At 42.3% G+C, this 23093-nt stretch overlaps 1 protein-coding gene across 6 annotated transcripts in view; it reads left to right on the plus strand.

Annotated features, from left to right (window-relative positions):
* The first annotated feature begins 6478 nt into the window (after window positions 1–6478).
* Window positions 6479–23093, plus strand: part of LOC137376392 (exportin-1) — a 54285-nt gene continuing 37670 nt past the window's right edge. Inside the window, exons 1-8 of one of the 6 annotated variants that reach the window (XM_068044859.1) lie at window positions 6479–7052; window positions 8282–8391; window positions 9577–9734; window positions 15630–15731; window positions 16688–16717; window positions 18447–18519; window positions 21201–21262; window positions 21352–21396. In XM_068044859.1, coding sequence (XP_067900960.1) covers window positions 9609–9734; window positions 15630–15731; window positions 16688–16717; window positions 18447–18519; window positions 21201–21262; window positions 21352–21396 — 438 coding nt within the window. In that variant the 5' untranslated portion in view covers window positions 6479–7052; window positions 8282–8391; window positions 9577–9608. Of the gene's footprint in view, window positions 7053–7311; window positions 7670–8281; window positions 8392–9576; window positions 9735–15629; window positions 15732–16687; window positions 16718–18446; window positions 18520–21200; window positions 21263–21351; window positions 21397–23093 lie in introns of those variants that run through there. The other 5 variants (XM_068044861.1, XM_068044860.1, XM_068044858.1 and 2 more) reach the window with 5 other exon arrangements.

Raw genomic sequence — 23093 nt, forward strand, 5'->3', positions numbered from 1 at the left:
AAATGTTACAAATGCTATCCTCCTCGCTGTCAACCACATGGCCAATTTTTGTGCCATCTGCAAACTTCATGATCATGCCCCCTACATTTACATCCAAATCAAAAGCAGGGAACCTAGTACAGAGCCCTGCGGAACACCACTGGAAACAGTCTTCCAATCGCAAAAACACCCGTCAACAATTACCCTTTGTTTCCTGCCACTGAGCCAATTTTGTATCCAGCTTGCTACATTTCCCTGGATCCCATAGGCTTTTATTTCCTTAACCAGCCTACCACGTGGGACCTTGTCAAAAGCCTTGATAAAATCCATGTCGACAACATCAACTGGACTACTCTCATCAATTCTCCTTGTTACTTCTTCAAAAAATTCAATCAAGTTAGTCAGACATGATCTTCCCTTAACAAATTCATGCTATCCTTGATTAATCCATGCCCATCTAAGTGACAGTGTATTAGAACTAGAATTAGAACATTACAGCGCGGTACAGGCCCTTCGGCCCTCGATGTTGTGCCGACCTGTGAAACCATCTGACCTACACTATTCCATTTTCATCCATATGTCTATCCAATGACCACTTAAATGCCCTTAAAGTTGGCGAGTCTACTACTGTTGCAGGCAGGGCGTTCCACGCCCCTACTACTCTCTGAGTAAAGAAACTACCTCTAACATCTGTCCTATATCTATCACCCCGCAACTTAAAGCTATGTCCCCTCGTGTTTGCCATCACCATCCGAGGAAAAAGACTCTCACTATCCACCCTATCTAACCCTCTGATTATCTTATATGTCTCTATTAAGTCACCTCTCCTCCTCCTTCTCTCCAACGAAAACAACCTCAAGTCCCTCAGCCTTTCCTCGTAAGACCTTCCCTCCATACCAGGCAACATCCTAGTAAATCTCTGCACCCTTTCCATAGCTTCCACATCCTTCCTATAATGCGGTGACCAGAACTGCACGCAATACTCCAGGTGCGGTCTCACCAGAGTTTTGTACAGCTGCAGCATGACCTCGTGGCTCCGAAACTCGATCCTCCTACTAATAAAAGCTAACACACCATATGCCTTCTTAACAGCCCTATTAACCTGGGTAGCAACCTTCAGGGATTTATGCACCTGGACACCAAGATCTCTCTGTTCATCTACACTACCAAGAATCTTCCCATTAGCCCAGTACTCTGCATTCCTGCTACTCCTTCCAAAGTGAATCACCTCGCACTTTTACGCATTAAACTCCATTTGCCATCTCTCAGCCCAGCTCTGCAGCCTATCTATGTCCCTCTGTACCCTACAACATCCTTCGGCACTATCCACAACTCCACCGACCTTAGTGTCATCCGCAAATTTACTAACCCACCCTTCTACACCCTCTTCCAGGTCATTTATAAAAATGACAAACAGCAGTGGCCCCAAAACAGATCCTTGCGGTACACCACTAGTAACTAAACTCCAGGATGAACATTTGCCATCAACCACCACCCTCTGTCTTCTTTCAGCTAGCCAATTTCTGATCCAAAGCTCTAAATCACCTTCAACCCCATACTTCCGTATTTTCTGCAATAGCCTACCGTGGGGAACCTTATCAAACGCCTTACTGAAATCCATATACACCACATCCACTGCTTTACCCTCATCCACCTGTTTGGTCACCTTCTCGAAAAACTCAATAAGGTTTGTGAGGCACGACCTACCCGTCACAAAACCGTGCTGACTATCGCTAATGAACTTATTCTTTTCAAGATGATTATAAATCCTGTCTCATAACCTTTTCCAACATTTTACCCACAACCGAAGTAAGGCTCACAGGTCTATAATTACTAGGGCTGTCTCTACTCCCCTTCTTGAACAAGGGGACAACATTTGCTATCCTCCAGTCTTCCGGCACTATTCCTGTCGACAATGACGACATAATGATCAAGGACAAAGGCTCTGCAATCTCCTCCCTAGCTTCCCAGAGAATCCTAGGATAAATCCCATCTGGCCCAGGGGACTTATCTATTTTCACACTTTCCAAAATTGATAACACCTCCTCCTTGTGAACCTCAATCCCATCTAGCCTAGTAGCCTGAATCTCAGTATTCTCCTCGACAACATTTTCTTTCTCTACTGTAAATACTGATGCAAAATATTCATTTAACACTTCCCCTATCTCCTCTGATTCCACACACAACTTCCCACTACTATCCTTGATTGGCCCTAATCTAACTCTAGTCATTCTTTTATTCCTGATATACCTATAGAAAGCCTTAGGGTTTTCCCTGATCCTATCCGCCAATGACTTCTCGTGTCCTCTCCTTGCTCTTCTTAGCTCTCCCTTTAGGTCCTTCCTGGCTAGCTTGTAACTCTCAAGCGCCCTAACTGAGCCTTCACGTCTCATCCTAACATAAGCCTTCTTCTTCCTCTTTACAAGCGCTTCAACTTCTTTAGTAAACCACGGGTCCCTCGCTCGACAACTTCCTCCCTGCCTCACAGGTACATACTTATCAAGGACACGCAGTAGCTGCTCCTTGAATAAGCTCCACATTTCGATTGTTCCCATCCCCTGCAGTTTCCTTCCCCATCCTACGCATCCTAAATCTTGCCTAATCGCATCATAATTTCCTTTCCCCCAGCTATAATTTTTGCCCTGCGGTATATACCTGTCCCTGCCCATCGCTAAGGTAAACCTAACCGAACTGTGATCACTATCACCAAAGTGCTCACCTACATCTAAATCTAACACCTGGCCGGGTTCATTACCCAGTACCAAATCCAATGTGGCATCGCCCCTGGTTGGCCTGTCTACATACTGTGTCAGAAAACCCTCCTGCACACACTGGACAAAAACTGACCCATCTAAAGTACTCGAACTATTGTATTTCCAGTCGATATTTGGAAAGTTAAAGTCCCCCATAACAACTACCCTGTTACTCTCGCCCCTGTCGAGAATCATCTTCGCTATCCTTTCCTCTACATCTCTGGAACTATTTGGAGGTCTATAAAAGACTCCCAACAGGATGACCTCACCTCTCCTGTTTCTATACTGTCTGTCAGAATTGATTGCAATAATTTGTCCACTTCTGAGGTTAGACTGACTGGCCTGTAATTATTCGGTCAATTATTTGTTCCTTTTTTAAACAAAGGTACAACGTTAGCAGTCCTCCAATCATATGGCACCACACCTGTATCCAGTGAGGACAGGAAAATGATGGTCCGACCTTCTGCTATTTGTCCCTGGCTTCTTTTAACAGCCTAGGGTACATTTCATTCAGCCCTGGTGATTTATCCACTTTCAAGGATGCTAATTCCATTAATACTTCCTCCCTCCCTATGTTTATCATATCCAATACTTCACACTCCTCCTCCTTAACCAGAATATCTGCATTAAAGGCCTGCTCAGGTCGGGAAAAAGAATCTGACCCGAACCACAGCGGACCTGAGCCCGAGTCCCTCCGATTTTGCCCCGAGCCTGGCCCTGACTCGGCCTGACCCGATCATCCCTTTACTTACCTCCCTGACACCGAACCTGCAGGAAGCTACAGCAAATGCGTGATAATGTCATAGTGATGTCACTCACTTACTGCGCAGACTCAATGTCGACCTGGACTCCCAGCTCAGGCAAGTTTTTTAATTTCAATACTTACCAGCAGAGCACTTACCCTGTGTGTCCGGCCCGGCCCGACCCGACCAGGCCCAACCTGGACTCAGCCCGACCCGACCCAAGCTCGAAAGCCAGACCTGGAAGAGGGGTCCAACTCAAGCCAAACCTGACACACGTCGTCGGGTTCGGGTCGGGTAGCAGGCCTTTAATCTGCATTGCCCCCTCTTTCGTGAAGACAGACATATAGTATTCATTAAGAACAAAACCAATATCTTCCGCCTCTGCACATAGGTTACCTTTTTGGTCTTTTATCGGCCCTAATCTTTCCTTAGTTATCCTCTTACTCTTAATGTATTGATAAAACATCTTTGGGTTCACCTTGGCCTTGCTTGCCAATATTCTTTCATGCCCTCTCTTTGCTTTCCTAATTTCCTTTTTGATTTCACCCCTCCACTTTCTATACTCCTCTTGGCTTTCTGTGGTGAGTTCTCTGTGTCAGACATAAGCTTTTCTTTTCTGTTTATCTTACCCTGTAAGCTCCTTGACATCCAGAGAGCTCTAGATTTGGCTGTCCCACCTTTGGGCCAGATCTTGTTCTCCCCCAGGCATTGGGTTCCGTGGCGCAGGGCCTGAAGATGGCTCCGGATGAGGTCGCCATGGACCTTGATGCCGTGAGGGCCCAGCCCGATCCTCATAGCGGCGGCGAGGCTCCGTGGCGGCCCCCCCCCCCACCACTGACGACAGGACCACTATTAAAATATTCAAATCAATAAAATGAATGAACTAACATACACTTACCTGTGATCTTGAGGGCCCGCCACGATCTTTGGCACGGTATCCAGCCCTCCGGTGCCTTTAAATGCTCGTCCGGGGAAAAGCGGTGCCACACTGGTGGTGTGGAGGGGTGGGGGGGGGGGGGTGTTGGAGGAGGTAACACTTTCAGTGCAGCAGTGGGGGTACTGGGTCAATTAACGTAAGAGGAGTAGGGATGGTGGGAAGGGTTGAACTGTAAACTTCATGCAGTTTGGTGGGGGGGGGGGGGTGGTAAAGGCCAGATGGTAAAGCTCGCCCTCTCTACAGGATTTGTGGGGGGGGGGGGGAAGATGCGGTTGGGCCACCCCAGCTATTTAAATGAACCGCTGCTCACTTTGGCATGCGGCCCACATGGGTGGACCAACATTTTTTGAGCTCGCTGCTTTAGAGTCATAGAGTTGTACAGCACAGAAACAGGCCCTTCGGCCCATTGTGTCTGTGCCAGCCATCAAGCACCTATCTATTCTAATCCCATTTTCCAGCGCTTGGCCCATAGCCTTGTATGCTATGATGTTTTAACTGCTCATCTAAATACTTCTTAAATGTTGTGAGGGTTCCTTCCTCTACCACCCCTTCAGGCAGTGTGTTCCAGATTCCAAACACCCTCTGGGTGAAACTTTTTTTCCTCAAATCCTCTCTAAACCTCCTGCCTTTTACCTTAAATCTATGCCCCCAGTTATTGACACCTCCGCTAAGGGAAAAAGTTTCTTCCTATCTACGCCCCTCATAATTTTGTATACCTCAATCAGGTCCCCCTTCAGCCTTCTCTGCTCTAAGGAAAATAACCCTCGCCTATCCAGTCTCTCTTCATAGCTGAAATGCTCCAGCCTAGGCAACCTCCTGGTGAATCACCTCTTCACCCTCTCCAGTGCAATCACATCCATCCTATAGTGTGGTGTCCAGAACTGTACACAGTACTCCAGCTGTGGCCTAACTAGCGTTTTATACAGCTCCATTAAAACCTCGCTGCTCTTACATTCTATGCCTCGGCTAATAAAGGCAAGTATCCCATATGCCTTCCTAACCACTTTATCTACCTGTGCTGCTGCCTTCAGTGATCAATGGACAAGTACACCAAGGTCCCTCTGACCCTCTGTACTTCCTAAGGTCCTACCATCCATTGTATATTCCCTTGCCTTGTTAGTCCTCCCAAAATGCATCATCACCTCACACTTCTCAGGATTAAATTCCATTTGCCACTGCCCTGCCCATCTTACCAGCCCATCTATATCATCCTAAGGCTTTCCTCCTCACTATTCACGACACCACCAATTTTCATGTCATCTGCGAACTTACTGATTAAACCTCCTATAGTCACGTCTAAATCATTAATGTACACAACAAACAGCAAGGGTCCCAGCACCGATCCCTGTGGTACACCTCTGGCCACAGGCTTCCAATTGCACAAACAACCATCAACCATCACCACCTGCTGCCACTGAGCCACTTTTGGATCCAATTTGCCAAATTTAAAATCCAGCTCTTCCTTTGTCAGAACATGTTTACTCTGAACCCCTTGAATCTCCCCTTTGAATGACTCCCACTGCTCTGACACTGATTTACCTTCATGTAGCTGTTTCCAGTCCACTTTCGCTAAATTACTCCTCAGTTTAGTAAAATTGGCCTTGCCCCGAAGAAGAACTCTAACTCTTGTTCTATCTTTGTCCTTTTCCATATTTATGTTAAAACTAACAGAATTATGACCACTACCACCAAAATGCTCTCCCACTGCCACTCATGTTTATTCAGCATTACTGAACCCTTTTTTTTCGCAAATCTTTGTAAAGTATCTTGATGCTTTTCAAAAGTTCAACATGAAAAAACGCACTTGTTTGTCAGCATGATAAACAGATTGATCAACTCGAGAGCACAACTGCCCACATCAACTTTTGCCTTTTTCCCGTAGTACAAATATCAATTTGCTAGATCTACATCTCTGGTCAACTAAATAACACACTATATAACTCTTAACTCCAGTGTAACCCCATCTGAAGCACAACGTATGCTTCTTACGTGGATTTGACTGAGCTTGTGCGTAGTTACGTCCGCCGTAGCGTGGCGTAACGCGGCGCGGCTGGTCTGTTTGTGATACTGACGCCCTATCGGCAGAAAACTAAACCGAGATGGAATCTCCCAGTCTGAACCGGTTACAACCGGTTACTACTTTTGCCAGAGAAGCTTTCGAGGTTGATCGTAGAACACAGTCTGCTACAAAAACGGTCTCGAAAAATGAATCGGAAGAGATAAAAAAATCTTTCTGAAAAAAAAGTAAATTAAGCATTAGGCATGGCGGTTGTTTTCATTTTTGTTAAATTGTTATAATTAATAACTCGCACAGTTTAACAAAATTGCAGTGGAGAGGAGTGAGTGTTTCCAATTGGGGCCGATTAGCGCAAGTACTGTCTTGGTTTTTTTTCTCTGCTTTTTGAGTTTGGACCAAACGAAGCAAAAAAAAGGAAGAGGCGACCTTGAGTGTGTGCTTGTATTTTTTTTTAAATTCCCGCCATTTGGTTTTTTTTCTTCTTGCCCCCTTCCCTCCCCCGTTCAACCGAACTACTGTGTCGGGTAAGATTTTTTAAAAGGTTGCTGAATCGGTGTGTGGTGGAAGCTCGTTCATTTAGACTGAAGGAGGCTAACAGTTTAACCAAAACAAAACCATTTTGGGTGAGTGTTAATAAGTTTTAAGATTCTTTCCGCGGTGGTGGCACTGCCGCCGAGGCCTGGCTGCAAACTCTAACTGCGCCGAGAGATAGGCCTGCATGACCCGAGCTTACCACACGGAGCCGCTGTGTGGGGGTTGTGCGACCACCAAAAACTGGCGAGGGTTTGGGGGGAGGAGTGGCGGGAGGGGGATAGTGTACACCGGCATGGGAGTTAGTCGCTTTTTGTGCAGATGTATCTGCGGATATTTATTTTCCACTGGGCGCTTGCGGCGGCCGGGTTTGTTGAAATCTGGAGTGGAACATTCCAGAAATAACGGCCGAGGCTCGCCTGCAGAATCACTGCATCTATTAGTCACGTGATGGTCTCGCCATGCTCAGTCTGAGGGAGTGGACTCCTAGGAAGTGTGATTATTTTAAAAACTTACTACTTTGATATGTAATAGATTTTTAGTAAACGTTATTTCTTGTACGGATTTTTTAACATTGCAAATTTTCATTTAAGCGCACTTGATTAATTGACATTGGTCAAGGCTCTGGGAAGCTTTTTGTAGTTAATACCATTAAGTTTTCACTAAGTTATAAAGCAAGCTCGATCATGCGAGTACGATCACCTTACAGGTAAGCTGGCTCGAACTTGAATGTTTTAAAAAGTGAGATTAGTATCGAAATTTAATTAACAAAGACATCATAACCCAGTAAAATCTTACCATCAAATGATAAACTTGTACGACAGCGGCAAGTTGCATGTATGAATATGTGCGTGTGTGCCTTGTGTTGGTATTTTGCAACACAGCTACGAATTTCCACTTGACTTAGATTTTTTTAATGGAGTTTCCTGTGTACAAATTTTCGATTGGTTTAAGGGGGATAGTTTGTTTGAGTTGATCCATGTATAGACTAAAGTAACACTTAGATGTAAGGTAAAGCAGAATCCAAAAGTTTGAACAATTTGAAAATCAGACATGATAGTTTTATATGAAAACAAGTTAAGTATTGATATATATACTTAATGTTGCAGGGGGAATTGATGGTTTGTCAATCAGAATGTTGAATTTTCACTAATAAAGTCGACTTGGTATTTAGATTTTCAGAAACATTTTCTCCCTCCCCATCCCAAATAGGGGATAATTTTGCAGCCTATTTTGTTATAATCTTGTCGTATTTTTGTATTGACTCGAGTTCGTGCATTACTTAATTTTAAATGTGTACATTTGCCAACATTTTTTCCAGTTTACACCTTTTCCTGAAGATGTTGACTCGTACTGGGGGTACTGTTCCACAGCGCTGGGCATCCTCTGATATCTTGCCCAAGTGGCTACTGTTCAGTGCCAACCTAGACAGTGAGTGTTGGCAGGCTATTTCACTGTGGGGTATCACATCTGAACCCAGTCCTGTCCTTGCCTGACTTCCACACAGTGTACGTTCCAATCGGAGTCGCTGCACAGTGTCAGGAGTGGGCATCTTTATTTTTGTTCTTTCCTCTTTCTCCCCTTTAATATCTTGGGATGCTGGGCTAGTTGTAAAGTAGGGAAGTTATGTTAAGCTTGTATAGAACATTGTCACTACCTCATCTAAAATCAAGTAACTTCGCAAACTGTATAGAATCATAGAAAGTTCATGGCACAGAAAGAGGCCACTTAGCCCATTGTGTCTGCGCTAGCCAAAAAACAAGCCATCCAGCCTAATCCCACTTTCCAGCATTTGGTCCATAGATGGGGACTTTTTTTTTAAAAGAACATTTTGTTTACTAGCTTTAAATAAACATTACAAAAATACTTAACAGGGAAAAAGCAGTCTTGCTTGTAGGACAACTTCTCACTCTTAATGAACTGTATTTGGTTTCCAGAATGGTGACCTAATAATGTAGTTCAAGTGGAAGAAACCTTGACTGGCAATCTTCCAGTCAGTAGACCAAGTTTCCAAGACAGCTTGTGACTTGGAGCTTGGTTCTGTGTTCTGTTTCATCTGTTGTCTGTTTGTTAAAGTACTGCAAGAGAAACTCCTGTTGATTTTATATAAAAGCAAAATACTGCGGATGCTGGAAATCTGAAATAAAAACAAGAAATGCTGGAATCACTCAGCAGGTCTGGCAGCATCTGTGGAAAGAGAAGCAGAGTTAACGTTTCGGGTCAGTGACCCTTCGAAGGGTCACTGACCCGAAACGTTAACTCTGCTTCTCTTTCCACAGATGCTGCCAGACCTGCTGAGTGATTCCAGCATTTCTTGTTTTTACTCCTGTTGATCTTGTTGCATACCTGTGCTGCCTCATGTTTGATCATAGAATTGCATTAAAAATAAATTTGGTACATTTAAACAAGGCAGTGAGTCTTGTGATGCAACTTGCAAGGGTGATTGGCTGCATTTTGATTTTAAGTTTGGTATTGTTGGCATCTTGGCTACTTTTATGCTTGTGTAATGAGATTATATATTGCGCATTTTTTTCTTTCATGGCTTTTTAGTTGATGACTACCACTGGGTTTTTTCCAAATAAAATGTTTCAACTTTTTTCCTTTTAATTTATTTAGGAATTACAGCAAGTTTTTTCTTGCAGTAATCTATGCCAGCCATAATGACAATTTTAGCAGACCATGCAGCTCGCCAGCTGCTGGACTTCACTCAGAAACTTGATATAAACCTCCTGGACAATGTGGTGAATTGCCTGTATCATGGAGAAGGTGCACAGGTAACAATTAGACATGTTCAATTTAAATCAAGAATTAATATAGCTGATACCAATTTAAATGGATTGCATCTGTACATATTAAAATAAGTTAGGGAAAAGATAGCAGATGCACTGTTGAATAGTGACAGAGGATTGGTGGACAGCTATTGCTGTCCCATTTTTAAAATGGGGGGAAAAAAACAAGTACAGGAAGCTATAAACCAGATGGATTAACGTTGATGGTAGGAAAGGTAGTGAAATCTTTGCTTGACAATGTAACCGAAAACAATCTATATGCCTGAATTTTGGAGTAGAAATAATGGTGAGGCTATTAGCACTCACCATTATTAAGGAGTAAATCGGACAGCAGCTTGCAGCATCGGCATATTAAACATGCAAATCTAGGTAGCACTTCCTGGTTTAGACTCTGTATCTCAATCAGAATTCTTCAATCTGGTTATGGAAACGCATCATTTCTTGCCCTCTTCACACAGCTCCCAGGTTCCCTGCAAAGGACACTACTGTTTTAGTTCCCTAATTACTGTAAGTTGCAGTACAAAAGCGCACCAAATGTCTGTCGGGAAAATGTATGTATATTGAACGGCTAATGCTGTTTGTTCGTTGCTGACCACAAAATCCAGGCCCCAGAAACCAAGAATATAATGGAGTATTCAGCAGAGATTGCAGATGGGAAAGCCATGCTTGAATTCTTTGAAGGAGTAACATAGTCGTTATGAAACAGGAGGGCATTTGGGCCATTATGTCCATGCTTGCTCTCTAGAACAATCCAGTCAGTCCCATTCCCCCTCTTTGCAGCTTTTCTTTGTTGCTCCTCCTGCTTCGCTTGTTGCTGTCCAGGTGGTAATAAGGGATGGGCTGTCTTGATATCAAAGTTATGGAACTTGCAGCAGACCAACACATATCTGTATACATGCTCAGGGATGTACGGCGTAGCTCCTAAACAGTTCAGGCAGAAGAAGCATTGCTTGAGCGCGCCAATCATTTGTTCAGTGAATCTTCTGGTGGCAGTATAGATCTAAATACAGGTCAGTGCTGCAGCTGTGCCAGGGTTCCTGACAGGAATCATGAGCCATTTCTGGAGGAATAGTCATTGTCAGCCAGTAGCCAGCATGTAACCAGATGGCCTAATGAATGAAGATGGCACAGAGGACTGGTGCATGATGAGTTGTAACTGCTGCTAGGAAACCAAGCACAGATCTGCATTATGTGCTGCCTGTGATCGCAAATCAGCTGTACTTTGAGGGAGTGGAATCTCTTGTGATTGGTAAATATTCCAGATTGGTGACAGGAAACACAAGGCATGTGGGTGCAGTCTGTAAGTACTTTACACCCTGCGGTAGTCTGCCCTGCGGGTGGAGCCTAATACTCACTTGGCCTACATTGTTCTGTCCACAAGAAAGGAGATTATAAATGTTCCCCCAGCTGTAGAGCGCCTTGCTGATACAGTTGAGGACTGCAAATTGAGATGCCACCTGCTACAACTTGAAAGGTGCCAATGGAATAAAAGTTGAGGGCCACTTTGACCTTGACAGCCATGTGCAAAGCTGTCCAGGTCCTGGTGTGAGGCTCAAATTGTAGCTGCGGCAAGTTACATAGCTCTGTGGCAAGCCTTTCTGATGAAGCTCCTCTGAAAAGTTCATGTAGCCTAGCCTTAAATACCCCTTGTGTGTATGGCCTCCTGGGAAGTGCCTTCCTCTTTGTTGCAGCTGCACTTGCTCTCTTTTTTTTTTTCCTTACTGCTCCCCCTCCAACCCCAAAGACCACATATGACTGCAGTCAAATTGTTCAGAAGATGGCCAGAAACAGTACAATGCCAGCAAAGTCATCTTCTCAGCAGTCAAAATTAAATTAACAGGCCAAAAACATGCCCGACGTCAACCAGCAGCCTGTAAATACTGAATTCATAATGGCAGATTCTTTGCAGGCAAAGTTCATGAGAACGCTTGTCTCTGGTAGTTGGCATGATTGGTGACTGAAGAGGCCAATTCCTAATCTGCAGGTTATTTGAGCAGTTAGAATCATAGTTATACAGCACAGAAACAGGCCCTTCGGCCCATCGTGTCTGTGCTGGCCACCAAGTATCTAACTATTCTAATCCCATTTTCCAGCACTTGGCCTGTAACCTTGTATGCTATGGTGTTTCAAGTGCTCCTCTAAATACTTATTAAATGCTGTGAGGGTTCCTGCCTCTACCACCCCTTCTGACGACACTTCTCAGGATTAAATTCCATTTGCCACCGCTCCGCTCATCAAACCAGCCTATCTATATCATCAGAGAGACAATGCCAGAGATGCCTAAGGATATCTTGTGAAATGGGCACAGAAAAGCTGTACAATCCTGCAGCATGACCTGCAACTGCTTGGGTTTGGAGGGAACTCCTGGCACTTGCCCTCAAGGTGACCGCTGCACTTAATTCTTTTGACAACTGCCTTCTTCCAGGAGTCAACAGGCAAAATATGCAGCACATCACAGTCTGCGACCCATAGGTGTGTCAAAGAGGTGACCAATGCCCTATTTCATCATGCCAATGATTTCATCTACTTACCTGTAGATGAGGAAGGCCATGCAGCAAGGTCTGCAGCCTTTGCCACCATCGCTGGGTTTCCTGGACTACAAGGGGTGATCGATTGCACTCATGTGACCATCAGAGCTCCCTGGGAGCAGCGGCTGTATTTGTGAATTGCAAAGGATTCAAAGATTGGAATGTAAACCTGGTTTGCAACCACAGGAGTAAAATAATGCAGGATTGCAAACATTTCCCTGACTGTCACAGCTCATACATTTTGAGGAACTGACAGCTGCCAGGAGTTTTTAAAGAACAAACTAAAGTGGACGGCTGGATACAGGGTGATGAGGGTTACCCCCTTTCTACATGGTTGATGACACCACTGCGGCATCCCCAAAGCACAGTTAAAGAGAGATACAATGCTGCTCACGCATCCACCTGAGCCATCATCAGACCACTGGTCTGCAGAAAATACACTGCAGCACAATAATTTCTGGTTTGAAGGAGCTCTGCTTTAAGCAGACTCCTTACATTGTCTGCACCTTTCTTCAGTCTTGCATCTGCTTCGAACTTGTAGGCTGCTTTCTTGTTGGCAGCTTCCTGCTCCCACACGTTGATCATTGTCAGCCAGGTAGGGCACCATGATCTTGCTTACTGGAGCACAGTTTTTCATCCACTGCTTTTGGCATTCTGGAATCCTCCGTGGGTGACGGCCTGCCCAGTGCAATTGGCATTGTAAAAGAATGCATTCAATGCTGGGCATATTGGCTCTGTTGAGGACTTCATTGTTTGTGATGTAGTCCTGGCATCTGATCATGATGGATCGAAGACCACCTTGATAAAAGCGCTCCAGCAGTTGCATTTGTTTCCTGTACAGAACCCAGGATTCTGACCCATATAAGAGGGTGGTGATCACAACCACTCTGCATACTTTAATTTTGGTAGCGATGTGTAGTGAACGGTTTCATCAGACATGCTTCGAGCTGTTGGCCTTGGACGGTCAGTTGTGTCCTTATCGACAGTGCCATCATTTGAGATAATGCTACCTAGATAGGTAAACTGTTCAACTGTATTGAGGTTGCTAATATCCATGCCGATCTGCAGTGGATTGTAATTTCTTCAGCGCCATGGTCGGTGCAGCACCTGTTTTCTTTAGGCTAATAGTAAGGACAGGCATTTGCTGCCTCAAACTGTAAACAGTTTACAATGAGCTGCATTGCTCCTCAGTTTGTGTCAGAAGGGTGCAATTGTCAACAAACAGAAGCTCCACGATGAGCTTTTCTGTGGCTTTGGTATGTGCCACTAGTCGTCGCAGGTTGAATAGACTGTCTGTTTGGAAGTGGATGTATATGCCCTGTCGAGTCTGCCTTTGTTTCTTGAAGCATCATACTGAAGAAAATGGAGAAAAGAGTCAATGCCAGAACACAACCTTGCTTAACACCATTGGAGATGGGGAAGCTGTCTGAGAGTGCTCCATTCTGCTTGACCTGATCTTTCTGGCTTTTGTGCAGTTGAAGGAGAATGATGAGGAACCCCAATCTAGATATCTTCCAAAGTCTGTCCTGGCTGACTATCAAACACCATGGTGAGATCTTCAAAAATAGCATCCTGGCCCATGTTTTGTTCTCTACACACTTCTCCTGGATCTGTCTCAGTTCAAAAATCATGTCTGTAGTTACCCTGTTCAGCCTGAATCCACGCTGACTTTCAGGGAGGCTTTCTTTAGCTATTGTTGGAACAAGCCTATTTAGAAGACCTCTGGCCAAGACTTTGCCTGCAATGGAGAGTAAGATGATGCCTCTGTAGTCTGAACAGTCAGACTGTCTCCTACAAGAACAAAGGATAAATCACTGCATCTCTGGTCTTGAGGCACTGTCCCTTTCTCCCAGCATGCTGTAAACAGATCTGTAAGCTTATTGAGGAACATATCTCCTTGTTCTAGACCTCGGCTGGAATCCCATCTATTCCGGGAGTTTGAGATTTTTTTTTCAATTGTGTTATAGCAACTTTGATTTCTTCACCAGTTGGTTCATCCTGCTTAGACTTCACTTCCCTCTGGGAGATCTTTACGATGGATGTCTCCTGCACCATTCCCTGGTCACCAAGTAGGCACTGTGTTCTGACCATCAGTACAAGATAGATTCTTTCTGAACAGGGTTGTGCCATCCAAAGCTTTTAGTGGTGCCTGCATCTGGTGGGAAGGTGTATTTACAGATCTTGAGGCATTTTTTAGTTGCTGTATTCATCTAAAGAGGTGCTTTATGCATTCTAAACATAGCTGCAAGATTAGTCGATTTAATTACACTTATGCTGAAGAGCTTCCTTAATCTTGAAAACCCAATCCAAGGCACACTCACCTAGCTGGTAATAGGCTATTTAGATACAGCAAGGAGATGCCCGACTACCCTGGTTCCATGTGCTACAAGTGAATGAGAAATTGAGAATCTGCATGGCTAATAAGCTTCCGACGGGTTGGGGGGGGGTGGGTCGGAGTTCAAACATTTGATGCTTCCCTCCCAAATTTACATTGCACCAGCACATTTGGAAGTCTGTTTCACAGGCCAAATACAGCCTCTGGGACATGGCGTTTGACACCCCAAGTCCAAGGAAATGAATAAGGCAGGTAGACTTTCTTGGCAGTAACTTTGATAGAAATCACTATTTTTGAGAGAACTTCTGATAATTCAAGGAAGTTTGTTTGGCAGCATCATCCAAGCTGCTGTTTTGAGTTCGTGATAAAGGCCCAGGCAAATGGGCCTATGGTTGCTTGTCAAATTTATTGCTATTCTTAAAAATAAGCAGAATGTTTTAATTTTGTTTCCAGTGCTGTGACCCTCTGCAGGAGCCAGTAATTCATCCATGATGACTAGTGCTCCGTAAACCACCTTCACCCAAGGGTGTATGTTATCTTTTAAAATTCTTTCATGGGATGTGGGCATTTATTGCCCATCCCTAATTGCCCTTGAGAAGGTGATGGTGAGCCGCCTTCTTGAACCACTGTAGTCAATGCGGTGTAGGCACACCCACAGTGCTGTTAGGGAGTTCCAGGATTTTGACTGAAGGACAGTGAAGAAACGATGATATATTTCCAAGTCAGGGTGGTGTGTGGCTTGGAGGAGAACTTGCAGATGGTGGTGTTCCCATGTGTCTGCTGCCCTTGTCCTTTCTATATGGTAGAGGTTATGGGTTTGGAAGGTGCTCTCGAAGGAGCCTTGGTGCCCCTGAGGATTTGCTAATCCTGTGTTTTGCTAATTTGGCATGGTTGTGCTGACTTTAGAACTGTATAGGATAACCGATAATGACTTCTTGTTTTGCTGTTCAAAAATGGCTTTGTTGTTTTTTTTTGTAAGCTAATTCCAAGTAATAGTCGAAATATTTTCTCTGTTAGCAAAGAATGGCACAGGAGGTCTTAACTCATTTAAAGGAGCATCCTGATGCATGGACAAGAGTTGACACTATTTTGGAGTTTTCGCAAAATATGAACACCAAAGTAAGTGAAATGTTTGAGAAGTCTTCTAAATCTTGAATTTGATTAAACTTTGGGGAAGGCAACTGAGCAAATTCAAACTATTTCAGTAGTGGGTTTGAGTTTACATGTTTTCATGGCAACATGGCATCTATTAGTGTGAGCTGATACATTCAAAAAATATATGTACCATGGAGCTAAGGTACATTTTTGTTTCAATTTTTGAGAACAAACTGGTCATACAGATATCATGAATAAAACTCATGAGCATAGTTTTCTTTTTTTTTTATCTAAATGAATAATCGACTACAGTATTTAATTGGGGCAGGTGGGTTGGCTTTGAAAAACCTTTACTCCTTGTCGAGCAGTCCATTGGAATTGATCATTTATTTCGACCATGGGTTCCGGTACTCTTCCTTTTTTTTTGAACCACAACACCACCAATTTTCAATATATTTTGGGGGTTATCCTTGGTGAACTAAATGTAGTTATTTTTGTAAAACATGCTTTCAACATTTTGAAAGCAATATTTCATTTTTCTGTAAGTTGAGCAAAATGCTGTCGATGCTGGAATCTGAAATAAAACAGATGCTGCCAGACCTGCTGAATTTTTCCAGCACTGTTTTATTTCATTTTTCTATGATTTACTAGTGAAGATCTAGTACAAAGCAGTATTTGAAATTAATTAATTTTACATCTATCAATACATTAGTTAATTGGCAAAGTTTACTAAATTTAGCATGGAATCTGCTGTGCTTAGCACTATTGCAATGCTTCAAATTGTTATGAAAAGTTGTGACTGACATTAAATATCATTCATACAGGACTTCCTCAAAGTTCTAACCTAATCTAAGTGAAGGTGTTTGCCTTGTTTTCTTGCCTGTTGCATTGCTTTGTGATTGACGGTTATTACTAATTTTTAAGCTGATTTGTCAACAGTATTTGTAAAACTCTCAAAATTGTATCTTGTGACAAATGAGATGATTAGAGGAACAGAGAGAAAACTGAAGGTAAAGAATCTCTTGAATACCTAAATTTAAAATCATTTGGTGCTAAATTTTATGCGCTGACATTTGGCTTTACTCAGTTTTATGCAATCACTATTTTTAGTATTTTTTTATTCAAACTGTTAATGCTATTTGACATTAATCATAATGTTCCATTATGTTGATTGTAATAGGAAGAAAAGGGGTGTCTTCCTGTGCAACTGACACAGCTAGGCTTTGACGGCAGGCCTCCACAAGGTCTACCCTTTTGATTCCCTTTAACTGAATTCTGTTCATCAATTACTTTGTTTTAAGGGGAAGGGTTAAGAGGTATAATAAGCAGGATTTGAGGGGGAAAAAAAGTAAAATGAATTATTTCTCCTGTAGGGATCAGTAGCCCTGTTTATTTCTCCTTTTCTTTTACTCACTCATCAATAGATTTATTCTTAGAGTTAAGCAACTTTGTGGTACTGGTGGCCTTTGTACAAAACTTATAGCTGCTATTATGTTACTAACAAATTTGATTGCTGATGCATCATATTTGGCAGTGTGACAAATTTGAGGACTTGTAGTCTAAGGATGCAACCTGTGCAATTGAAGTGCACAAAATATTGAATTCAAATTAATTTACCCAACATTTCTATGCACTTCAAAAATATTGTGCACATTTTTTTCCTAATTCAAATAGATATTTACTCTTTCCCTGCCATCATGTGCTGTTCTACACTGAACTTTGTCTGGTGACCTGTCCTGGATCTCTGGCTATACTGCAGCAGAAGGTGCATGAAGATTCACTTCCCTCTTCATGGCTCATATTGAGTATGGGTGGGGTTGGGAGTGGTGGGGAAGGATGGACCATTACCCGCTGTCCCGTAGTTCAGCATGTTGGTGTACCGCTGTGTTGTACTACCTTTTAATCTTTTGAGACCTAAAGCTGTCTTAATTTCTAACTTGGCTTTTGTAGATGTATTCAGTAATTTCCTAAAAGAGAAATACCCAGAACATTTTTAATTTGAAATCTTATGAGAAAGCAGTGTTCTTCTAGTTTTTAAATGACTTAAGTTTGATGTTGTGCTCTAATTCAAAAACATGCTTGATGCTTAAGAAAATCTTAGTCCAGCTTTTTGTTTAAAAGCTTAAGTCTAAAGAATCAAAATCTATTGCTTTAGTCACATTGCAATATATAACATTTATTTTTCTTCATTCTTCACTAAACACTTGATCCCTATGGTTGAAATATGGTGATACTTCAAATAACTGGCAATTTTAATAGTGTTAAGTATATATGATCCTAAATTAGTAAGGATAACTGGGGAAATTGAAGTCTACAGTGCAAATGAGTCTGTGGGTTGTCTTGCTGTTCCTGAAGAGCAACACCAGGTAGATGATAAGAGAACACTTGTTTACTAATTGCTGGAAACACCAGACTGCAGGACTTCATTACTGTTGTGCTAGAGTTGATGCATTTCTCACTGGTGTGAGCCCTGACCAACAGCAGGACTGCTTGACAGTTTGATGTTAAAATTTGTAGTTTTGTGCAAGTGAACATAGCAATTGCATGAAATTTTAATTCTCAGGTGTAAAGTACTTTAAGTAGATTAGATTTTGCTTTCTTTAAAATTTAAAAGGCCAGACTTTATTTAGAAATGAGAGCAGTGACAGGCAATCATTTTGTGAGAATGTGGCTGATAACGTCTGAAACATGCGAGTAAAAATCACTGATTTTTCATGCTGCCTTATCATCTAATTACAGTACTATGCACTGCAAATCTTGGAAAATGTCATAAAAACCAGATGGAAGATTCTCCCCAGAAATCAGTGTGAAGGTAAGTGACCAGAATTAATATCTTCTGTACTTGTTGGCATGTAACATTTGAAAGGTGATAACTTATTCCCCTCCCAACTCCATTAAGAACAGGAGTTGACCATTTAGCCTTCAAGCATGTTCACCATTCAGTTAGATTTTGTATGAAATGTACCTCATTCCATTTACCTGCTGTAGCTCCATATCCCTTGATTCTATACCTTAACAAAAATTTGTTGATCTCCGTTTTGAAATCTCCAATTGTCCCAGCATCCACAGTTTTTTGTAGCAGAGTTCCAGAAATAAAATTTTGTTCCCTCTTGATTTGCCCCATCAGAGGAAATGGTTTCTGTATTTACCCTATTGAATCCTTTTACCATTTTTAGACGTGTAGCCTTTCCTCCTATTTTAATTCTCTAAGACCAGTATTCTAGTGAATGCGCTGCACTCCCTTCAATGTCAATATGTCCTTCCTGAGATCCACACGGGGTCTGAACAAGGCTTCATAGAATTGGAGCACAACTTCCTCCCCTTTTGTAATACAGCCCCTTTGCGATAAAGGCCAACTTCCCACTTATCTTTTTAATTGCTTTTTGTACCTCTCTATAGCTTTAAATGATTTATGTAATTGGACTCCCAAATTTCTCTGCTTCTCTACAGTTCCTAGTTTCCAGAAAATACACATTGGACAGATTCTAGTAGAATTCCAACAATTGGCGTTGAACTGACCGCAGTAGTTACCTGGTTTCTTTCTCCCACTCTTTCAAATATCCACACCCTCTTTTAATACCCTGCAGTAAAATTTATCAATCCAAATTCCCATTATATTTTCTCTTTTTAATAAAATTAATATTTAATACAAGTTCCTCTCAATTCGCAGTCCAGTGTGCTTCCTTTCAAGGCAAGAAAGCAGAGAAGGAGGCCTGTGCTGGCTCTTTGAAAGCACTATCCAATTAGACCCACTTCCCTGACTTTTGCTTATGGCTGTGCAAATTTTTTCCCTTCAAGTATTTATCCAGTTTCCTTTTTGAAAGTTATTGAATCTACTTCAGGCAGTGAAGTTCAGATCATAACTCTCTGGGAGAGGAAAATTTCTCCTTATCTTGCCTCTGCTTTTGCCAATTACCTTAAGTCTCTGTTCTCTGGTTACCACTCTTTCTGTCACTGTTTCCCATTTTTAATTTTGCAAACCTGACATAATCTTAAACACTTCTGCTAAATAACCTCTTAACCATCTCTGCTCTAAGAGCAATCACAGCTTCTCTAGTATTTCAAAGTCTATGAAGTTTTGCATCGCTGGTACCGTTCTAATAAATCTTATTTGCATCCTCTTAAGTTCTTAGTGTGGCGACCAGAATTGGACACGGTACAAAAGTTTAGCATAACATCCTTGCTTTTCTGAAAGGGAGTAACTTATTCTGACTCCCAGTTGAACGGATATTGGCAGCCCTCTGCCTGCTTGCCAAGTGGCTGTGACTTCATGAGGGCTGAGACTAAGTGTTGACAGGCTATGTTACTGGAGGGAACAAGGTTGCGTGGGGGGCAGTTTAAGTCTTGTATATCTTTTACTTGCTATCTGACCATTTGGTGGTACTACACCCCAGGAGCAGTGGGACCAATTGCAGTACTGAAGTCAGCTAAGCCAGCACTGGGTGAGGGTTGAATCTGAAATTATCTTGGTCTGCATAGCTTAGCAGCGCATCCAACCTCCGAGCCATGCATAACTGTTGTCTTTTGTTTCTGTCCTACATTGGTCATGTCAACTGAGCAGTTACTCTGACATCAGAGGGAGCTGAGAAATTTATTTGTTCGATCAGAATCTATAATGATTTTTTTTCATTGTTCTTGGTATGTGGGTGACTGACAAAACCACTTCTTATTGGGAATTACTAGTTGCTCTTTAAAAGGTGATGGTAAGCTGCCTTGAACTGCTACAGTTGTGCTGAGGATGCTTCCTTGTTAGGTGGTGACTCCTGGATTTTTATCCACCGGTAAAAGAACAATGTTATGTGATTCGTTTTGAAAGATAGCCAGCATCTTCAATCGGTTTTTTAAATTTGGCAGCACCAATCTTATTTCCGTATCTAAGTGCATGTTGGGGAAACTAACTTGCATTACCTGTACTGTTGCATTGATTTTTAAATGTATACAAGGGTGGAGTACTGCTTGAAAATAAGTATGCAGTTTCACATAATGGTTGATGCCATTTGTGACTGACCTAACTGTTCAGTTGACTTAGTTTTGTCTTGATGATCATCTGAGTCATGTTTAGGGACTTATAAAGTGGTGAAAGTGTGATATACTGTTGTATCCCACCATTTCAGTTATAATTTGTTAATACCTAGCTTACCTGTGCTTGGAAGAAGGGAGGAAAAAATCTGGATTAAAATGATCAGGACAGCCTGTTAAATATTGTAATTTTGTTTAAGCAACTAGTTTACCTCAGTGTACAGCATTTAGAATTTTATGGAATGAGATCTCCTCCCAGCACTAAATGTACTGAGGCAGTATATTATGGAAATGGATCACTCTCTTGAATAGCTTATTAGAGCTACATATAAAGCACTTCCTAAGTGTGCAACTATTAAAACAATGTGGGGGGGGGGGGGGGGGGCGGCTGTCAATATTTTCATCTTGTAAACTCAAATGTAATTGCTGCTAATTGCACTTAGTGACTTGATTTTTATTTCCCACTGCATATAGGAATTAAAAAATATGTTGTTGGATTGATTATTAAGACGTCATCTGATCCTGTTAACATTGAGGTCAGTTATCACCAAGTTGTACTATGCATAGACTCTCTATTCTGAATTCAGCCTATAATTATTGTTTACTGAGTTTTTTTTTGTTCTAGAAGGAGAAGGTTTACATTGGAAAACTAAACATGATTTTGGTTCAGGTGAGATTCAAGATGGTTTGTGAGTAGGTTGGTTTACAGTTCTTTTAAATATGTATATTTCTAAACTTTATTATTCCAGCAATGTAATGGAGGACGTGTTGGAAAAGAAATTATAGCTTCATTTATTTTATACATTGAGCTTAAGATTCTGGACGTGTATAGTAGGACATGTGGTATTCTTTGTTCAATACCCTCCACATTCATGTGCAGTAGGTGTAATTCTAGGTTTCAAATTGAGCACAACCTGATATTTTTGATAATGTTGACCCTTTGTGCTTTATACCAAAGTATCTCCCAAGAATTTTTTTGTGTACTCTGGCGCTCCTGTTTCGTTGAGTTGTGTTTTTTTTTTTGAGAAGTGGCAGAAAGTTTCTACTGCTAGAACACAAGAAATAGGAGCAGGAGCAGACCATATGGCCTGTTGAGACTGCTCCGCCATTCAGTACAATCATGGCTGATCTTTGGGCTTAAGCTCCACTTTCCTGCCCGTTCCCCATATCCCTTGATTCCCTGAAAGACCAAAAATCTGTCTAGCCCAGCTTAAATGTATTCCACGATTGAGCATCCACACCCCTGTGGGGTAGAGAATTCCAAAGGTTCACAACCCTTTGAGTAAAGAAATTTCTCCTCATCTCTGTCCTAAGTGGCTTCCCCCTTATTTTGAAATGATGTCCCCTGGTTCCAGACTCCCCGACCAGGGGAAACTGCTGCATCTACCCTGTCTATCCCATTATGTATTTTGTAGGTTTCAATGAGTCACCTCTCATTCTTCGAAACTCTAGAGAATACAGGCCCGGTTTCCCCAGTCTCTCTCCATGGGACAGTCCTGTCATCCTGGGAACAAGTCTGGTGAACCTTCATTGCACTCCCTCTATGACAATAATATCCTTCCTAAGGTAAGGGGAACAAAAGTGCACACAGCACTCCAAGTGCGGTCTAACCCAGATTCTATACAATTGAAGCAAGACTTCGCTACTCTTGTACTCAAATCCTCTTGCGATAAAAGGTTAACATACCATTAGCCTTTCTAATTGCTGGCTGCACCTGCATGTCCGCTTTCAGTGACTAGTTGACCAGGACATCCAGGTCCCTTTGTACATCTACACTTTCTAATCTCTTGCCATTTAAGAAATACTCTGCACATCTGTTCCTCCACACATTATACTCTATCTGCCATCTTGTTGCCCATTCACTTAACCTATCTATATCTCTTTGCAGTCTCTTTTCCTCCCCAGCTTACCTTTCCATCTAGCTTTGTATCAGCAGAAAGCTTAGATACGATACTCTCTGCCTCTTCACCTAAGTCATTGATAAAAATTGCAAATAGCTGAGGCCCAGCACTGACCCTTGCGACACTCCACTAGTCACAGCCTGCCAACCTGAAAATGCCCCCTCTGTTCCCACTCTTTGCTTCCTATCCATTTTAAAATATTACCCCCAACTCCATGAGCCCTTATCTTGCCTGTTAACCTTTTGTGTGGCACCTTATCGAATGCTTTTTGGAAATCCAGGCATATTACATCAACTTGTTCCCCTTTATCTACCTTACTGGTTACATCCTCAAAAAACTCTAATTTGTCAAACAGGATTTCCCTTGCATAAAACCATGTTAATTTGTTCTAATCATACTATGCTTTTCTAAGTGCATTGTTAAGACCTCCTTGATGATAGTTTCCAGCATTTTCCCAACAACTGAT

The sequence above is a fragment of the Heterodontus francisci genome, chromosome 13 (genome assembly GCF_036365525.1).
Source record: "Heterodontus francisci isolate sHetFra1 chromosome 13, sHetFra1.hap1, whole genome shotgun sequence".
In the NCBI taxonomy this organism is placed as follows: Eukaryota; Metazoa; Chordata; class Chondrichthyes; order Heterodontiformes; family Heterodontidae; genus Heterodontus; species Heterodontus francisci.